The 18,848-nt window shown below is 36.7% G+C and overlaps 2 protein-coding genes and 1 long non-coding RNA gene across 5 annotated transcripts in view; 2 read left to right on the top strand and 1 right to left on the bottom strand.

Moving 5' to 3' along the window:
- LOC126746908 (aldo-keto reductase family 1 member B1-like) overlaps window positions 1-18,848 on the top strand; it is a 62,705-nt gene that overhangs the window by 17,792 nt on the left and 26,065 nt on the right. The gene's annotated exons all lie outside the window — the stretch shown is intronic.
- Window positions 787-18,721, bottom strand: LOC126746901 (uncharacterized). 3 transcript variants are annotated; one of them, XM_050455313.1, is made up of 3 exons: window positions 17,378-18,721; window positions 997-1,649; window positions 787-922 (listed from the first exon to the last, which is right to left on the bottom strand). In XM_050455313.1, the coding sequence occupies exons 1-3, from the start codon at window positions 18,670-18,672 to the stop codon at window positions 915-917; spliced, it is 1,956 nt and encodes a 651-aa protein (XP_050311270.1). In that variant the 5' UTR covers window positions 18,673-18,721; the 3' UTR covers window positions 787-914. The 3 variants fall into 3 exon arrangements, with proteins under 3 accessions (XP_050311270.1, XP_050311269.1, XP_050311268.1); XM_050455312.1 differs by lacking the exon at window positions 997-1,649 and having other exon boundaries at window positions 16,725-18,719; XM_050455311.1 differs by lacking the exons at window positions 787-922; window positions 997-1,649 and adding an exon at window positions 16,519-16,651 and having other exon boundaries at window positions 16,725-18,719.
- Window positions 1,694-18,456, top strand: LOC126746912 (uncharacterized). Its single transcript, XR_007664023.1, has 2 exons — window positions 1,694-2,530; window positions 18,250-18,456. It is a non-coding gene; the product is annotated as an uncharacterized LOC126746912 (long non-coding RNA).

Below are 18,848 nucleotides of genomic sequence, written 5' to 3' on the forward strand. Positions count from 1 at the left end.
TCCAATGAGATGAACTTGACTTATTCTATGAATAGAAGCTAATAATCTGGAACTTTTGATGATCATAATTCAAAAAAGTACCATCTAGACTGCTCAAAGAAGTATCCAGAAGAATCTCACTAGTCATGACATTAACAATCAAATTTTTATTGTTGGTGTGAGTTCACAACTGTTCCCTTGTGAGTTATACTCACTGCATTTCAAAAATACCAGTAAATAATTTATTCATATATTTTCAAATTACTGCAAGACTTCTTGGGAGTTTTCTTATCAAATTTTACAAAACTCGGACTTTAATGGCTACCAGACCCAAAACTTTTTGGTTTTATTTGATTACATCGTGTTCTGCTATCCATAACTTAATTGGACGTTGAGATTTACATTATTCTTTAGCTGTGTGAAGATTTAAATGTTGATATTAGGATGATAATTAAGTGATCGGATGAGAAATTACTTGAGAATTTTAATAATCAATAAACTCCTTGGAGGCAATGTTTTCGTGGTTGAATTAAAATTATTTCATCATTTCCATGTTTTGAACTGCCTGGCATTATAAAATCATTTAATTTCAACTTTTGTAATCAATTAAATAATTAGCTTAGGTACTTTAGGTACTTTAATGTACGGATATGACTAACATATACTTTAGGAATTCCTAGGAGTGACATTTAGGTTTTCGACCTAGATATTAAGTGACGTGAAGAAAAACATACTTGGGAACATCTGGAATCTCATTTTAGGCCTTTCAGCCCTTCTTTTAAACTCGCTAAAATGAAATCCAATATATTAATTTTAAAATAATTTTTTATTTAGACTCCGTTGTTAAACATACAAATTATCAGTCTTAAATTTGAACATCCAGCTAAATAGTAGAGGATCTTCGTCCTAAGAGTCCACTTGGTCAATGCAGTTCTTTAAGCAGCTAAAAAACAAACAAAGTTTTAACTAATGCTTAGACAATCGAGTTTTTATATTCAGAAACTTCAGTCTGCTTACCAGAAGGAAAGCTGAACTCGTTCATGTTATATGGAAAGTCATATTGGTACTGGTGAGGGTAGCTCTGGCCTTGATAGTATGCAAATGGAGTCTTCATATATTGCTGCCCATATTGGTACTGGTAAGGGTAGCTTTCCCCTTTGTAGTACTCAAATGGGGTTTTGGTGTAGGGCTCGTACTGTTGGCTGTATGGTCCATACTGGTAAGGGTAGTTCGCACTTTTATAGTATTCAAATGGGGTCTTGGTATATGACTCGAATGGTGCATATTGGTAAGGGTAATACTGGTACTGTTCACCCTTGAAGAAATTGTACTGAGCCGGGGTTTTCATGTATTCCTGATATTGTTGACTGTATGGTCCATATTGGTACTCAAACCCATTTAGAAGTTGGAATACATATTGGAGTTTGTCGAAAAAGTACTTGGAAATAAATTCTGGAAGTTTGCCCTCTTGGATGTATCTGAAGATGTTTTGGTAGTACTGGTAGACTTGTTGGACGACGTACTGGCTGGGGTGTTCGACGTTGTAAGTGTATTTTAAAATATACTCGAGCTGCTGGATGATGTAGTAGGCATACTCCTGCGGTACCATTCCTTGTGCCACGTATTGTCTGAATTCATCTAAAATCTGCTGAGTCAACTGGTGGATTGAGGTGTATTGGTACTGGTATCCTGAACTTAACATTTGCATTTGCTGAGCATATTTCATTGCCTGCTGCAGTTTTTGTACCAAGTACTCTTGTCCAACCTTTTGGGCCGCCAAGTAAGCCAAGTTCAAGTGTTGGTAAGCTTGTTGCATCTGTTGTTGAGTGTATTGCACAATTGGTTGCACCATGTAGCGTTGCTGGTAGTACTGGTAAGCTAAACGATAGGCAAAGAACGCCCGATTGAGTTGTTCAGAGATGTAAGTAGATTCTGGGAAAGCACCTTGGGGTTCAATATGTTTCTGTGCCATCTGGATGTACTGAAGAACTTGCTTGTAGTAGTAATCAGCGGGGTAATATTGTGAAGTCATGAAGCCCTCTTGTTGGAATTTTAGTTGGTAAGCTTTTTGGGCAGCAAAGTAAACCATTTGCACTTGGTCAACAAAATATTTGGGGAGTTGAGCCATCAAGTTTTGTTGCTGAATGTAGTTGTAGACATTCTGGAAGTATTGGTAAGCTTGGTGGACATGTTCAATGTAGTATTGGGCAGCATAGTATGGCACGTACATTTGTTGCTTGTTTCCATAAATTTGGTAGATACGGAGGGCCTCCTGGATGGCCTCCATGCCCTGCTCCAGTTGCTGATAAATGTATGGGTAAGCTTGTGGTGACATCTGAGCACTAACAAAGAATTGCATGGCATTTTGAGCATACTTTTCCATTTGCACGAGCTGTTGGTAAATCAGTTCGGCTTGTTGAGAAGTGAAACCTTGTTGGTTAAAGTATTTGGCGTATTCGATAATGGGTTTTGGTACTCCCGAGAATTCTTGCTCATAATAGGGATAAGATCCTTGGAGTTGTTCGTAGACATGTTCGATGTTTTTCAAGAGGTATTTCTGGAATTCTGGAGTGAACTCTTGGGTGGTGTAGTAGTGGAAAAGATCGTAAGGTGCCTGGAAATAAGGCTTGGACAGTCCGTTTTCGTACTCCTCGACCAAGTATTTGACCACATACTCTGGATAGTCTTGTTCAGTTAAATATTTGGCGAACTGCAGGGGGGTGTAACCAAGCTTTTGGGATTGGTGGAACAAGTAGGTTATATACTGAGCGATTTGGTAGACGTTACCTTCTTGTCCGTAGGGTTGATAGTTGAATCTGCCCTGCTCAGTGGGGTTGTACTGGAACTTGAAGTGCACTCCTGCAGAAGGGATATCCTTGATGATTTCCACGTGGTCAGGCTTAATTATTAAGGTTTTTTCGACGGGTATTGCCGCCGTAAATGCCACTAGGGCCAAACAAATAAACATCAATTTCATGTTGGTACTTTTTCGTTTCTACGATTCGGTGGAAACTGGTGATTTGCTAAGGTATCAAAGGCAGTTTATATACCGCAAATTGTTGTTTTTATCGGAGATAATTTCGGTTTTATCAAGTAAAAAAAAATATACTTTTTAATAAGTATCTTAAGGATTCGCCAACAGTTCAAATGTTAAATACTTATTATTTACCCAGTACCAAACGAATATAATTTTCTGGTTGTTTATGTGTATGATAACGTTATTGTTGAATCCACGTAGAAACGCGTCGTATTAATGTGACTTTAGTTTATGATTTAAATAGAAAATAGCTAAATAAGTAGCTTCTTATGCCATTATTTGTTAAAGAAAAATCTAGACATTAACTTGCATGTTATCTGTTAATTATCAGCTGTCAATATAACCAATCCAGTAGACATTTTATTCTAACGAAAATTGTTACATCAAAAATTAAGTTTTTTTTATATCAATTGTCAACTGAGCCCTAAATATCATTTTAATTAGTGAAAAATCTAAAGATTTAATGGAAATTAAATTAAACTCGTACGTCCACTTTCAACTGATCATTACAACTTTTTTAGCCATATTTAATTTAAATAAATCCGAAGTCATCAAATTTTACATTACTACGGTCTTAATGGCCACCAGATCTATGGCCCTTTGGTCATATTTAATTAAATTCTGCTAGCCGTAACTTAATTGGAGATAACTTGCATATTCTTTACTACTTCTAGAGTGAAGTTCTTAATGTTAATATTTCACTGGTCGAATCAAACATATTCCACCGATTTTAAATTTGAAAATCAAACCTAATGTAAAAAGCACAATTAAAAGTCAATGCTTCGGCACTAATTTGTACGATCTTCTGGGCTGAGCAGAACATTCCAAATTTTCTTATAAAATAGTAATTTCTCTTTTAAATAGCCACTGCATAAAGTAAAAGTTACTTCATAAATTCTATGTTCCAAAAAAATCTTAAAAATCCAAGTTCAAGTGAGAATAGTAAATAAAAGCCAATATTTTGACCCTAAAAAACTGCCTTTGATTTTTACCATTTCTATTTTGCGAGCAACTGTTTGTTATTTGATATTGCTTGGCTTGTGTATTTTTTATAAAAAAATTCTATAAAATAATTATTTATTCCAGGCAGTCGGGGTAGAGTTTTATTTTAAAATTTCTGGTTTATTATATTTATATTTTTTATTTCTGTTTTTTTTTCTTAATTCTGTGTTAATAGTAAGGTAATTAATTAAAGTACCTTAAATGTCAAAAAGTCTATGGCTCAACGGCTTGGAATTTTAAAATAATTTAATTTGAAGTTTATTAATTAACTACTTTACTAAAGCCTTTGATACCATAGATTAAAAATTACTACTACCTAAATTACAGTACTCTGGGTTTTCATGAAATACTATTACATTTTTTAAATCTTATCTTAAAGATTCCTGTCACAGTGTTCCAGTAAGAAAAGATTCAGGTCTAGAATATTTGCATTTTTTTCCTTTAACTACAGTGTGTCCCACAGGATTCTATATTGGGACCATTACTTTCGTCTATTTATGTGGCCGATATGGAGGACTGTCTACAATATTTTAATCTGCAACAATACACAGATGACTCTCAGATGTATCTGTCTTTTGACATACCACGCTTGCCCATAGCTTAAAATAAAATTAACAGTGATTTAGAAAAATTTGCTTAATTCGCTGAAAACCATAATTTAAAACTGAATGCGTTAAAGTCTTTTGTGATGTTTGTAAAAAATAATAAAAATCGATTAATTACTGAAGTTATGGATACGTTCGAAATAACTATAAGGGGTGACGACTGAAGCTATACCCCTTGTTATTGAGAAAAACAGTTTAGAAGTGCTAATTGTCTGAAATTTAACTTTTACAGCATATTAATGGCAAAATTAACGCAGCTTATGCCAGATTAAAAAGTCTACATCAATACAAAAACAGGCTATCACCAAAAATAAAATATTGGCTGTGTGATGTGCTTGTTTCATCATTGCTCGATAACAGAGAGATCGTGTATAGGGATTCTTTCCTTAACAGTTTATTTATCTAAAAAAAATAAAAAATTAGAAAAAGCTGCATGGCTGTAGGTAGTAATTTAACATATTATTTAGAAACCACATCACTCCTTAATTAAATGCAAATTCAATTTTAAATATCAACAATAAAAGAAAAGTCTATATTATTATGAAAATGTAAATACGTTAATTATTCTCTTAGTTTTTGTACAATTTTATTAGTATTCTGTAGTTAAAGTTGATTCGTAGGGTTTCTTTAGGATCTACTTACGTTTGGTTTATTATTTTTATCTAGTGTTTAGTTTTAGTGTTCAGTTTTTAAGTAGTTCATCTTGTTCGAGAGCCCTATTTTGGCCCCAATTTAGGTTATTTAGGTTATATTATTGTAAATCCCTGTAGTTCTAATTTTCTAGAATGTGTATACTTGCTTGCTTTGACTGTCAGTATTCATCTAAAATTATTGGTCTCTTTGGGCAAAAACAATGAAGATAATTCTAAATATTTCGAAACTGTTCCTTCGGGTTTTAAAAAGGACGCGCTTCGTGACAATTCATTTAGTTTTATATGTTTAGTCAGTTTTTACCTTGGAAACAATTAAACGATAGTCAAGGCGAGTTAGGTTAGTGTTTTTGACGTTGATAATAAAAGTGTGTTCCCGAATTTCGTTACAATTGGTATCAGAAGTGGGATATTTGGAAGCTCATTTTAGTGGATGCCTTTAACAAGAAGTCAGGTCAAGATGGAGACCAAGAAATTGATGGAGCTGCTATATATAACGACACCGTAAACAAGAAGAACGAGACCGTAAACAGAAGGAAAAACAAGAAGAACGAGACCGCAAACAGAGGGAAGAACAAGAAGAGCGAGACAAGAAACAGGAAGATTTACTAAAGACAATTAAATCTGACCTGAAGAAGAAAAATGAAGACCTGATAAGGACCATGAAAGATGACTTACTTAATTTAAAAGATAATCTTAAAAAGGAGCAGGAGGAATGAGACAGAAAACAAGAGGAACGAGTTTTACATTTTAAAGAGGATCTGGAGAAGAATCAGAAACAATTAATGACTAACTTGGAAGCAACGGTAGAAGAAGAATTGGGGCAAGTACAAAAAAAGATCCAAGAACTAGAGATGAAAGTAAAACGGACTCCTCTTCATCCCGATCCTGGAATGCAAACAATGATGAAAGTAAAGCCACCAAAATTCGACGACAAAGAAGCATGGAGTACCTATTTGAATCAATCCGCTGCTAGGGGCAATCGCTGGGATAACGAAGAAAAGGCAATCAATCTTAAGCTAAGCCTTAGAGGAAAAGCTACAGAAATATTAAGAATGGTGCCCTCTGAGGATCAGCTCAATTTCGACGTACTGGTGCGTACCTTAGAGATGAGAGTGACGGTGAAGCTCATCTACAACAAGTGTACCAAGCTCAATTGAAATCTAAAAGACAACAACCCGAGGAAGGACTCCAACAGTTTGAGGCCGATGTTGCTCGATTAGTAAATCTGGCTTACCCTTCAGTCCCAACAGAGTTCCGAGAACAAATTTCTATAAATTGTTTTATTGACGGAGTTCGAGATCCAGATACTAACCACGCTCTAAGGATGGCTCATCATAAAAGTATATCAGAAGCTTTGGCCCATGGAATAGAGTATGAGGCAGCTTTTCAAGCAACTAGAAGGCAGACATGAATAAGACAAATCAAAACTTCGGAAAGTGATCTTAAGGACCGCCTAAAGAAGATTGAATCATTATTAGCGAGGAAACCTAAAATACCATTGCAATGCTGGAATTGCAATGAGGAGGGGCACCTTAAACGTCAATGCTCCAAGCCTTTAAGAGATCCAAGGAACCAGGAAAACCTCAACTTCAAGCTGGCTGGGTGCTACCAAGCCCCACGTATAAGACTAAACCGGCTGCCACATCCTGGAGAAAGCTTGGTGGTACTGGAAAAAATATGCGACCATGAATGTGAGATGGTAGTGGATACAGGATCAAGTCATACTATTGTGAAGCCGAACATCGTAGCACACTGTAGGCTTTCAGCACCACCCAATTTAATTCTCGAGTCTGCAAATGGAAAAAGGATCCCGATTCTTCGATTGCATGAAGCTACAGTCACCATTGGCTTAACAACATTCCAACAGCCAGTACTAGTGGCAGAAATCATGGATGATGTCATATTAGGATTAGATGTTATGAATGCTCAGCAGTTTAAAATGGATGTATATAACCGGATATTGACGACGAGAAATGAAGAGATTTTTATGCACCACCTATATGAAGATAAAGTAAATACCAGAGTCGTTTTATTCAAGATTTTACTAAACCAGGAAATTCAGAGGTGGTGGTTAATGCTACAACTGGAGGAAAAGAGGGAGAAACTGTTTTGATTGAGCCCATGGAAAACTGCAAACTATATGGTCAAGGAATTTTTCCAGCCAAGACATTATCTACGCAGAAGAAATCTACTGTTTTGGTTCGAATGGTAAATTTAAAAGGATACGTTCAACACCTGAAACAAGGAGAGAACATTGGCGAACAGCGTTGTTTAAAAGATTTATCAGGCTGTTGACCACAAGGCACCACAAGGTAGGGGACAATACTCCTCCCTGCGGGCAGCCCCTAGCCGCCAACGTTTCGACAATCTCGTTGTTGAGCTGGGCAGATACATGACGTTTCAAGAGCATGACCTCTATCCAGCTAACCAAACAGGGTTCTGAGCCGCGGCTCTCGAGTGCATATATTTAAATAAAAAAACACGGAGGCGAAAAAATCAACAAAAAAAATGAAAATTCTTAGAGTGCTTATTAATAGAAAAGACAGCTGACGTTTCCATTTGTCAAATATTAAGGAAAATAAAACAAATATTTACCAACAAATCTAAATCAAATCCAATAAGACGAATTGCCGACGATTGAAATTTAGAATCACCCTGCTCGTCACGACTGAGTCGTGATCGTATCGAGATCGAGTCGTGATTTTAGAATTCCAGCCCTGAGTTGTTACATCAAACATCTAAATCCTTGACTGTCATCTGTCAACTGTCAGTATTTACCACTATTTTTTATGCTACATTAAAAATATCAAATCTAAATATATAAATTTAAATTAACTTGTCTGTCATCTCTCAAATCAGTCCCTCGAGTAAATTCTTCATCCTGATGACGGTTTTTACACAAAAAATCCATTTGCTTATCTGTCAACTGTCAATTTATCACAAAATATTCTTTGTGCTATCATTCAACAATTATCGGAAACTAAAATTAATTTATCTGTCAATTTAACTACTCGGATATGTTCTTTATCTTGGCCTTGGTTGTCACTTCAAAAATCCAATTCCTTGTCAATCATTTGTGAACTGTTAACCTATCACTCAAGTCATTTTTTATGCCATATTTAATTTTAAAAAATCTAAAGTCATCAAATTTTACAATACATGGGCCTTGATGGCTACCAGAACTAAAGCCCTTTGGTCATATTTAATTAAATTAATGCATAACTTAATTGGACGAAACTTGAAAAATATTCTTTAGGTGAGTCAAGTTTTTAATGTTGATATTTCAGCCTTAAAATCAAGGATATTCCAACGATTTTAAGTTCGAAAATCTGAAAAACATAATTAAAAATTAATGTTTCGGCACTAATTTGTATTATGTTCAGGGCCAACTGAGCATAAGCCTTCCAAATTTTTATAATAAATAACCATTTCCCTTTTAAATAGCTAATGCATAAAATAATTGGACGTGACTCGCATTACTTAAGAAATTCTTAAGAGTGAATTTTCAAGTTTTTAATGTCGATATTTGTATCGCATGAAAGTTTAAAGCCAACGTTTGAGCATTACTTTGTACCATCTTCAGGGCCAACTGGCTAGAAATCTTCCATTCTGACATTTCAATAGCCAATGTATAAGATACAATGATTGCATTTTAGTTGCCTATTTTATACATTGTTGTTAAATGTATGTATATTGTTGAGTGCATATTCTAGTTTGTAATGTTGATTTTTAGATGGTAATTTAGTAAAGGGAAGGAAAACATATTTAGAAATATTTTCACTACCAACAAACGTCAAGAAACTCCTTTTAGGCAACATTTCGTTGGTAGAACCAAAGTTAGTCCATCAATTCGAGTTTATGTGAAAAAAAAAATAAAATCCAACATTACGGCCCTGAAAACCTGGTTTTAATTATTAACATTTCTATGCTTTTATTCAATTCTTTGTTTTTTGACATTATTAAGCTTGTATATTTTCTTATTGTTTGGAATTGGCAAATTTAAAGGGTATTTGAATGCACCGCCAATTTTGTTAGAAGTATTGATTATTTTAATTGACCAATAACAATCCATATCCGCGTGCATGCGTCAATGATGGCTTGGACAGGTGCACGCTTCCTCCCGCGAGAGACGGGCTTTTTGATCGGTACCATCGTACGATACGCATCGAAACATAGAATAGCGTGTGTGTTGAGAAAACTGGCCGGCCAATCATCTAATCTACAGTTCTACAGTATACCAATTCATCGAGTGTCAGGTAAGTCGTTATTGACGCCGTAAATTTATAATTGTTTTCTTTTTCTTATTTTCCTTTGCGTGTGAAGTTCACGCTGGTCCTTCAATACCTATTTTTTTTCCTTTCCAAAAGGAGCCCCCCAAACATTTGATCCTTGCGAGCCAAATAAATCGAATCGTCCTTAAAATTTACAGTCTATTTAACTATCCAAAAGTGTTTAATCGCAACCTTGGTTTGAAGTCCATAGCAAGACGCAGATATTTCCGTTAAAAAAAACATTTGTTTACCATTTTTTATAGCAACGCTTGACCAAGTAGCATTCCCATGACACTGGTGTCGATTTCCATTTGTCCGAGTAATGTGCGGTTGCAATAACCGATAACCAGTCAGTTTTTAACCCATTGTTGTGACAGGTGACAAGACATAGCGTCAATGTTTTGTTATTGTTTACCTAACCCAATTTTTGATTGTCTACCTTTGTGATTTTGCCCAATAGAAATTTGAACTTTAACTCTTTGATTGATAAAGTTCATTTTTACCGACCAATATACCCTTTTGTGATTCAACGTTATTCCGGCGTTGTTTATACCAGTGATTTATCCACAAATCTTCCGATTTGTTTGGATACCCCATTCCATTAACGTTTATTGTGGAACGTTAAATTATTAGTGCTTCATTTCTTTGTGATATTCAACGTTATTCCGGCGTTGTCTATACCAGTGTTATATACACAAACCTAACGATTTGTCTGGATACCAATTTCCATTAATTCCATATTGTGGAGATTTTATTTAGTATTTACCATTCTTAGTTACCATCATGTCTACAAATCAGCCAGTAGCAGCTAAATTAATAAAGAAGCGTCAGTCCTATATTAAACGCTTAGAAGCCATATATAATTTGGCTATTGAGTGTCAAAACCATCCTTCCAAGTTGAATTTACTGAGAGCCCGCGCTGAGGATTTCCCTAGTATTTGTTCTTCTTTTGAGACTTTGCATTTAGACATTTTAGCTTGCTCTGATGATGACAAACAGGATGAGCAACATTCTCTTGGAAATACCTTTGATGAAATGAAATATGTTGTTTATTCCTTGCTTCGAGAGTTACTCCCTCCAGTAGATGTTGTACCAAAAAGTGGCTGCAAAAGCAACAATCACTCCTTTAGTGAATTGCCAAGTGATGATCATGATCTTGACCTACCTAGAATAAAAGTCCCTGTCTTTTCTGGGAACAGAAGAGACTGGCCTGCCTTTTATGATCTATTTCGAACCCTTGTCCACGAGAAAAGATCCCTTTCTGATATACAAAGATTCCAACATCTCCAAATGGCTATGCAAGGCGAAGCAGCTGAGCTTATTAGAAACATTGCCTTAACGGAAGCTAATTATCCTGTGGCTTTTAATGCTTTAATTGAGCGTTTTGAGAATAAGAGAGCCCTAGCAACTGACTATTGGCTAGCTATATATAATGCACCTCCAGCCAAAACTCACTCTGCCGGTGATCTGAGAAGACTTATCACTACCTTTTCCCAAAATATGGAGGCTTTAAATTCCTTGCAAGGAATTGATTTGTGGGATTTTACCAAATTAAATTTGCTATTGCAAAAAATTGACCCTTCCTTAAAAACCCGATTTGAAATTGAATGCAGTGATAAACCCATTCCCAGATATGGAGATTTAACTAGATTTTTAAACAAAACATGTAAAATAGTGTACAATATTTCTCAAGATTTGTTTCCTTGTCGTGCTATGCTTGACTGTGCTGGTGTGGCTAATTTTGTGACCTTATCTTGTGTACAGCAACTTGCTCTACCCATTACACCTAGCCAAATTCCTATTCAAGGCATAAACAATATGTCTACAGCTTCGTCATTAGGTACGGTTAAGCTAAAGGTTTTGTCCACAACTGGCCCATGTTTGGAATTTGAAGCAATTGTTGTGCATTCCATTTGTAAAAATACCCCAACCTTTCCAATTAATCCCTCCAAGTGGAAACATTTGAGAGGTCTTGAATTAGCCGACAAGAATTTTGCTGTACCCCATGGTATAGATTTGCTCCTAGGTGTTCCTTTGTTTTCCGAGATTATTCTCCCAGGTTTTAGGAAAAGTATCAATGGTAGTCCATGTGCTATTAAAACCATATTTGGATGGATTTTAATAGGTGGCAATAATACTCCCACTAATGAATTTGTGTCATTGTGTACCTATGTGCCAAGTACCATCCCAGTTGAAAGTCCTCTTGATATCAATTTGCATAAATTTTGGGAGCTTGAGGATGTTCCAGATAAGGTTCTCTTGAGTCCTGAGGAACAAAAATGTGAAGATTTCTTTGTTTCCACTTGTTCTCAAAAACCTGATGGACGCTATGTAGTGCGTCTTCCCTTTAAGCAACCAGACATTGACTTGGGTGATACCAGACATCAAGCCTTGAGACGTTTCAATTTGTTGGAGAACAGATTGATTAGAAATCCAAGTCTTCGAAGCTTGTATAACGATTTTATGCAAGATTATTTGGATCAAAACCACATGATACCCTGTACTTCCGCTGACAATCTTTCATATTATTTTCCTCACCATTGTGTTGTCAAAGATAACAGTGGAACTACTAAAATTAGAGTTGTATTTGACGGATCCTCAAAAGGCTCTAATAACCTTAGCTTAAATGATGTTTTATTGCCAGGTCCAAAACTCCAAAACGATATTGTTACCATTTTGTTAACCTTTAGATTTTTCCCCATTGTGTTTAGCACCGATATTCGCCAAATGTATAGAATGATCGGCATCCATGAACAAGATTTAAAATACCAAAAGATTTTATGGAGGTTTGATCCTTCAAACCCTATTCAAGAATATACCTTGTGTACTGTCACTTATGGTCTAAATTGTAGTCCATATTTGGCAATCCGAACCTTACACCAATTAGCCAAGGATTATGGAAAAGAATTCCCCCTTGCTCATGACATTCTTTTAAAGTCAACTTACGTGGATGATATAATTGGTCTTGGTCATTCAGTTAAAGGAATCTTAGAACTTCAGAAGCAATTAACAGATTTACTCTTTTGCGGTGGGTTTGAGCTTCGAAAGTGGACCTCTAATTGTAAGGAGTTGTTATCCCTAGTGCCTGAATCACATCAACACAATATCTCCTTTAATGACAATGCCAATTGTACCTTAAAAATTCTGGGGTTACAGTGGAACCCAGTGTTAGATGTATTTTCCTATTCAGTAAAACCAATCGCGCGTGAGTGCACGAAAAGAGTTATCTTGTCCGAAATAGCCAAGATTTATGATCCATTAGGGTTTGTAGCTCCAGTTGTATTAGTTGCCAAGTGCCTTATTCAGCGTCTTTGGATTCAAGACGTTGGATGGAATGAAGTTCCTACTTCAGATGTCGTTAACCAATGGCAAGTGTATGTCTCCCAACTTCCTTTATTATCCTCATTTGCGATTCCACGTCACGTAACTATTTCTGATGCTGTTTGCACTGAATTACATGGTTATTGTGATGCATCTTTGTTGGCCTATGGTGGTGTCTTATACATGAGACAAATTGATTCTAAAGGTAACATACATGTAAATTTACTATGCGCAAAAAGTAAGGTGTGTCCTTTAAAGGTTCTATCCGTTCCCCGATTGGAGACATATGCAGCCTTGCTTCTTTCCAATTTGATGCATTTTGTGATTACCAATTCTCCTATTAAATTTGACAGAATCTGTGCTTGGTCTGACTCCAGTGTAGCCTTGTATTGGATTAAAAGTCATCCTTCCCGGCTTAAGACTTTTGTAGCCAATCGTGTTCAGCAGATCCAAGATAGAATTCCTCCCAATAGGTGGTTTCACATCAGTGGTGTAGGAAACCCTGCTGATTGCCTTTCTCGTAGTTTGTTGCCCAAGCAATTGCTTGACCATCCGTTATGGTTCAATGGCCCCCCATGGTTAAAGTTGTCTCACGAACTCTGGCCAACCCCTTTAGAGTTCGATCCAAAGGATAATCCGATTGCGCTTCAAGAAGAACGCAAAGTTACTTGTAATTTAACCATACCAGAAAATTCATGTGTTGTAATTAGGCTGCTTGAGCGGTTTTCTTCCTTAAAAACTGTTCAACACATCGTAGCATATTGCATGTTCCGGGATAAAGGTCTAAAGAAAAGATCACTTCCCTTATCCCAAAGTTTAAGTGCTGATGAGATATATCAAGCTACTTGTATCATTGTTAAATCTGTCCAAGACAAAGTCTTTGTTGAGGAAATTAAATGCCTAAAAACCAATAAAACTACCCCTAAACCCTTTAGAAAACTTGCCCCGTTTTTGGACTCCCATGGAGTCGTCAGGGTGGGCGGACGTCTGCACCATTCTGATTTACCATTTGATGCCAAGCATCCCATGCTTCTTCCTAGAGATCATCGATTGACCTCGTTAATTATTGAAATGTTTCATAAAGATCATGGCCATCCTGGTCCACGTCTTTTACAATATCTTTTAAGACAGCAATTTTGGATCTTATCTATTGGTAGAGCCGTAAATTCTGTCCTATCCCAATGTTTTAGATGTCATAGAGTGAAACCAATTCCGTTTTCCCCCTTCATGAGTGATATACCCAAAGTTCGTATTTCCCAAGTTAAACCATTTTCACAGTGTGGAGTGGATTATATGGGCCCCATACCACTTACCATGTCTAGGCGTAGAGGTGTTCAAAGCCAAAAGGGCTATATATGTCTGTTTGTGTGCATGGTTACCAAAGCCCTACACCTAGAAGTAGCGTCCGATTTGTCCTCTGAATGCTTTTTAGCGGCATTTAGACGCTTTGTTTCACGCCGTGGCAGATGCTCTGATATGTACAGTGACCAAGGCACCAATTTTGTAGGTGCTTCCCGAATGCTTTTGTCCTATCTGCAGGGTTCGGCGGAAACGTTGCATACTCAATGGCACTTTAATCCGCCTTCCGCACCACACTTCGGAGGCCTGTGGGAGGCAGGTGTTAAATCGGTTAAAGCGCATCTTGCGAGAGTGATAGGTCAACAAGTATTATCCTTTGAGGAAATGTCCACTGTTTTGGCGCAATGTGAAGCCATTTTGAATTCCAGACCACTCTGTGAGATGAGTTCCAAGCCCAATGATTTAGAGTGTCTGACTCCTGGTCATTTCCTGACCATGGAAGCTCTTACCGCCCCTCCTGATGAGGCACTAATCGATATCCCTTTTCATCGACTGAAACGTTGGCAATTGATTCAGCAATTGCACCAATGCTTCTGGAAACGTTGGTCTTTGGAATACCTAAATCGATTGCAACAACGCAATAAATGGACTCTCCCTGACCGTTGTCCAAAAGTTGGCTCTCTTGTCGTAATCAAAGACAATAACCAACCCCCTCTTAATTGGCTTATTGGTAGGCTGGAAAGGATTTACTCCAGTCCCGATAACGTTCCCAGAGTTGTGCAAATTCGTACAACGAAAGGACTATTGGACCGACCCCTAATAAAGGTTTGTCCTTTGCCATCTCAATAAGTTTGAGACCATTCTTTGTTTATTTTATTATTTCCTTTTTTTTTCCTTTTTTTCATTATTTTCTCGGTTGTGTGTTGTTCTACCAATGGATGAAATTATAATTTGAATTAGCTAACCATTTTTATTTTGTTGTTTATTGAGGAGTTTTGCTATGGAAATCCTTATCAGGTGTGATTACACACTTGACCTTTTAAGTTGCCTAAGAGAAAAAATTGTATTTTTTGGTGGGCGGAATGTTTGGAATTGGCAAATTTAAAGGGTATTTGAATGCACCGCCAATTTTGTTAGAAGTATTGATTATTTTAATTGACCAATAACAATCCATATCCGCGTGCATGCGTCAATGATGGCTTGGACAGGTGCACGCTTCCTCCCGCGAGAGACGGGCTTTTTGATCGGTACCATCGTACGATACGCATCGAAACATAGAATAGCGTGTGTGTTGAGAAAACTGGCCGGCCAATCATCTAATCTACAGTTCTACAGTATACCAATTCATCGAGTGTCAGGTAAGTCGTTATTGACGCCGTAAATTTGTAATTGTTTTCTTTTTCTTATTTTCCTTTGCGTGTGAAGTTCACGCTGGTCCTTCAATACCTATTTTTTTTTCCTTTCCAAAAGGAGCCCCCCAAACACTTAATAATATTCTTATTTTTGTTTTATAAATTAATTAATTAGTCGAGGCACTCCAGGTACAGTTTTAATTAAAAATTTATGATTTATTTGTCTGGAATTGTAAGATTTTAAATATCAATAATAAGTTAAATAATTAGTCGAGGCAGTTGAGGTACAATATTAATTAAGCCGCCTAGAATTATAAATTAATTTAATTTAAACTTCATTAATAAATTAATTTATTAGTCCAGGCCATCAAAGTGTAGTTTTAATTAAAATGTTGTAAAGTACTTCTAATTTAAATATCAATATTAAGTTAACTAATTAATCGAGCTAGTTAAGATACAATTTTAATTAAAATGCCTTAAATGCCAAGAAATCTATGGCCCAGCTGCCAGGAATTTTACAGCACTTAAATTTGAATTTTATTATTAGATTAATTAATTAACCAAGATAGTTAAAAAATTCAATTGAAGTGAAATAATAAAAAAATATTAAAATGAATGCTGAAACGTTAAAAAAATTTATCACTGAACTGTGGAAAATTGTAAAAATATTTTAATTTGAATGACATGAATAAACTAACTAATTAATCCAGATAATTAAGTTACAATTTTTCTTTAAACAAACAGTTCTACTACTAACTATTCAATGGGCCAGAAACCCTCCCAGTTTCCTGCCTTTTAAATAGCCAATGCATAACTTAATTGGACGTGATTCGCATATACCTTAGGGATTTCTAGAGGTGAATGTTTAAGTTTTCAACGTTGATATCTAGTTACTGAATGACGTGAAAGAAAACAGACTTGAGAACATCTTTTTTAGCCCTCATAGCAGCCTTTCTGTAGTCTACCCCTCTTAGCCCCAGTAAAATAAAATAAAATATATTAAATTCAAAATAAATATTTATTTAGACTCTGTTGCTAAGCATACAAATTATCAGTCTTAAATTTAAGAATTCAGCTGAATAGTAGGTCTTCGTTCCAAGAGTCCGTTTGGTCCATATAGTTCTTTAAGCAGCTAAAAAATAAATAAATTTTTAACTAATGCCTAGACAATCGAGTTTTCTTTTCAGAAACTTCTGTCTGCTTACCAGAAGGAAAGCTCAACTCATTCATGTTGTATGGGAAGCCATATTGGTATTGGTAAGGGTAGCTCTGGCCTTGGTAGTATCCAAATGGAGTCTTCATGTATTGCTGCCCATATTGGTACTGGTAAGGGTAGCTTTCTCCTTTGTAGTACTCAAATGGAGTCTTGGTGTAGGGCTCGTACTGTTGGCTGTATGGTCCATACTGGTAAGGGTAGTTCGCACTTTTGTAGTATTCAAATGGGGTCTTGGTGTATGACTCGTATGGTGCATACTGGTAAGGGTAATACTGGTACTGTTCACCCTTGAAGAAATTGTACTGAGCCGGGGTTTTCATGTATTCCTGATATTGTTGACTGTATGGTCCATATTGGTACTCAAATCTTTTCAGAAGTTGGAATACATATTGGAATTTGTCGAAAAAGTACTTAGAAATGAATTCTGGAAGTTTGCCTTCTTGAATATACCTGAAGATGTTTTGGTAGTACTGGTAGACTTGTTGGACGACGTACTGGCTGGGGTATTCGACGTTGTAAGTGTATTTCAAAATATACTCGAGCTGCTGGATGATGTAGTAGGCATACTCTTGCGGTACCACTCCTTGTGCCACGTATTGTCTGAATTCGTCTAAAATCTGCTGAGTAAACTGGTGGATTGAGGTGTATTGGTACTGGTATCCTGAGCTAAAAATTTGCATTTGCTGAGCATATTTCATTGCCTGCTGCAGTTCTTGTACCAAGTACTCTTGTCCAACCTTTTGGGCCGCCAAGTAAGCCAAGTTCAAGTATTGGTAAGCTTGTTGCATCTGTTGTTGAGCGTATTGCACAATTGGTTGCACCATGTAGCGTTGCTGGTAGTATTGGTAAGCTAAACGATAGGCAAAGAACGCCCGATTGAGTTGTTCAGAGATGTAAGCAGATTCCGGGAAAGCACCTTGGGTTTGAATGTATTTCTGTGCCATCTGGATGTATTGAAGAACTTGCTTGTAGTAGTAATCAGCGGGGTAATATTGTGAAGTCATGAAGCCCTCTTGTTGGAATTTTAGTTGATAAGCTTTTTGGGCAGCAAAGTAAACCACTTGTACTTGGTCAATGAAGTATTTGGGGAGTTGAGCCATTAGGTTTTGTTGCTGAATGTAGTTGTAGACATTTTGGAAGTATTGGTAAGCTTGATGGACATGTTCAATGTAGTATTGGGCAGCATAGTATGGCACGTACATTTGTTGCTTGTTTCCGTAAATTTGGTAGATACGGAGGGCTTCCTGGATGGCCTCCATGCCCTGCTCCAGTTGCTGATAGATGTATGGGTAAGCTTGTGGTGACATCTGACCACTAACAAAGAATTGCATGGCATTTTGAGCATACTTTTCCATTTGCACAAGCTGTTGGTAAATCAGTTCGGCTTGTTGAGAAGTGAAACCTTGTTGGTTAAAGTATTCGATAATGGGTTTTGGTACTCCCGAGAATTCTTGCTCATGATAGGGATAAGATCCTTGGAGTTGTTCGTAGACATGTTCGATGTTTTTCAAGAGGTATTTCTGGAATTCTGGAGTGAACTCTTGGGTAGTGTAGTAGTGGAAAAGTTCGTATGGTGCCTGGAAATAAGGCTTGGACAGTCCGTTTTCGTACTCCTCGACCAAGAATTTGACCACATACTCTGGATAGTCTTGTTCAGTTAAATATTTGGCGAACTGCAGGGGGGTGTAACCAAGCTTTTGGGATTGGTGGAACAAGTAGGTTATATACTGAGCGATTTGGTAGACGTTACCTTCTTGTCCGTAGGGTTGATAGTTGAATCTGTCCTGCTCAGTGGGGTTGTACTGGAACTTGAAGTGCACTCCTGCAGAAGGGATATCCTTGATGATTTCCACGTGGTCAGGCTTGATGATTATGGGTTTTTGGACGGGTACAGCCGCCGCAAAAGCCACTAAGGCCAAACAAACGATCAATTTCATGTTGGCACTTTTTCGTTTCTACGATTCGGTGGAAACTGATGACTTACTGAGGTATCTGGGGCAGTTTATATATGCGGCGAATTGTTGTTTTCTTAGGCGATAATTACTCTGTTATCAAGTAAAAAAATATTTTTGCTTTTTAATAAGCATTTTAAGGAGGGTTTCGCCAATAGTTC

This window comes from Anthonomus grandis, chromosome 18 (assembly GCF_022605725.1).
Source record: "Anthonomus grandis grandis chromosome 18, icAntGran1.3, whole genome shotgun sequence".
In the NCBI taxonomy this organism is placed as follows: Eukaryota; Metazoa; Arthropoda; class Insecta; order Coleoptera; family Curculionidae; genus Anthonomus; species Anthonomus grandis.

What these genes read in the sequence shown, in the direction of transcription:
- LOC126746901 (XM_050455313.1), bottom strand. Translation starts at nt 18,672, where the DNA reads ATGAAATTGATCGTTTGTTTGGCCTTAGTGGCTTTTGCGGCGGCTGTA. An exon ending in GGATACCAGTACCAATACAC is followed by an intron (nt 1,650 to 17,377) that starts CTCAATCCACCA and finishes GTACCAATACAC; the next exon opens with CTCAATCCACCAGTTGACTC.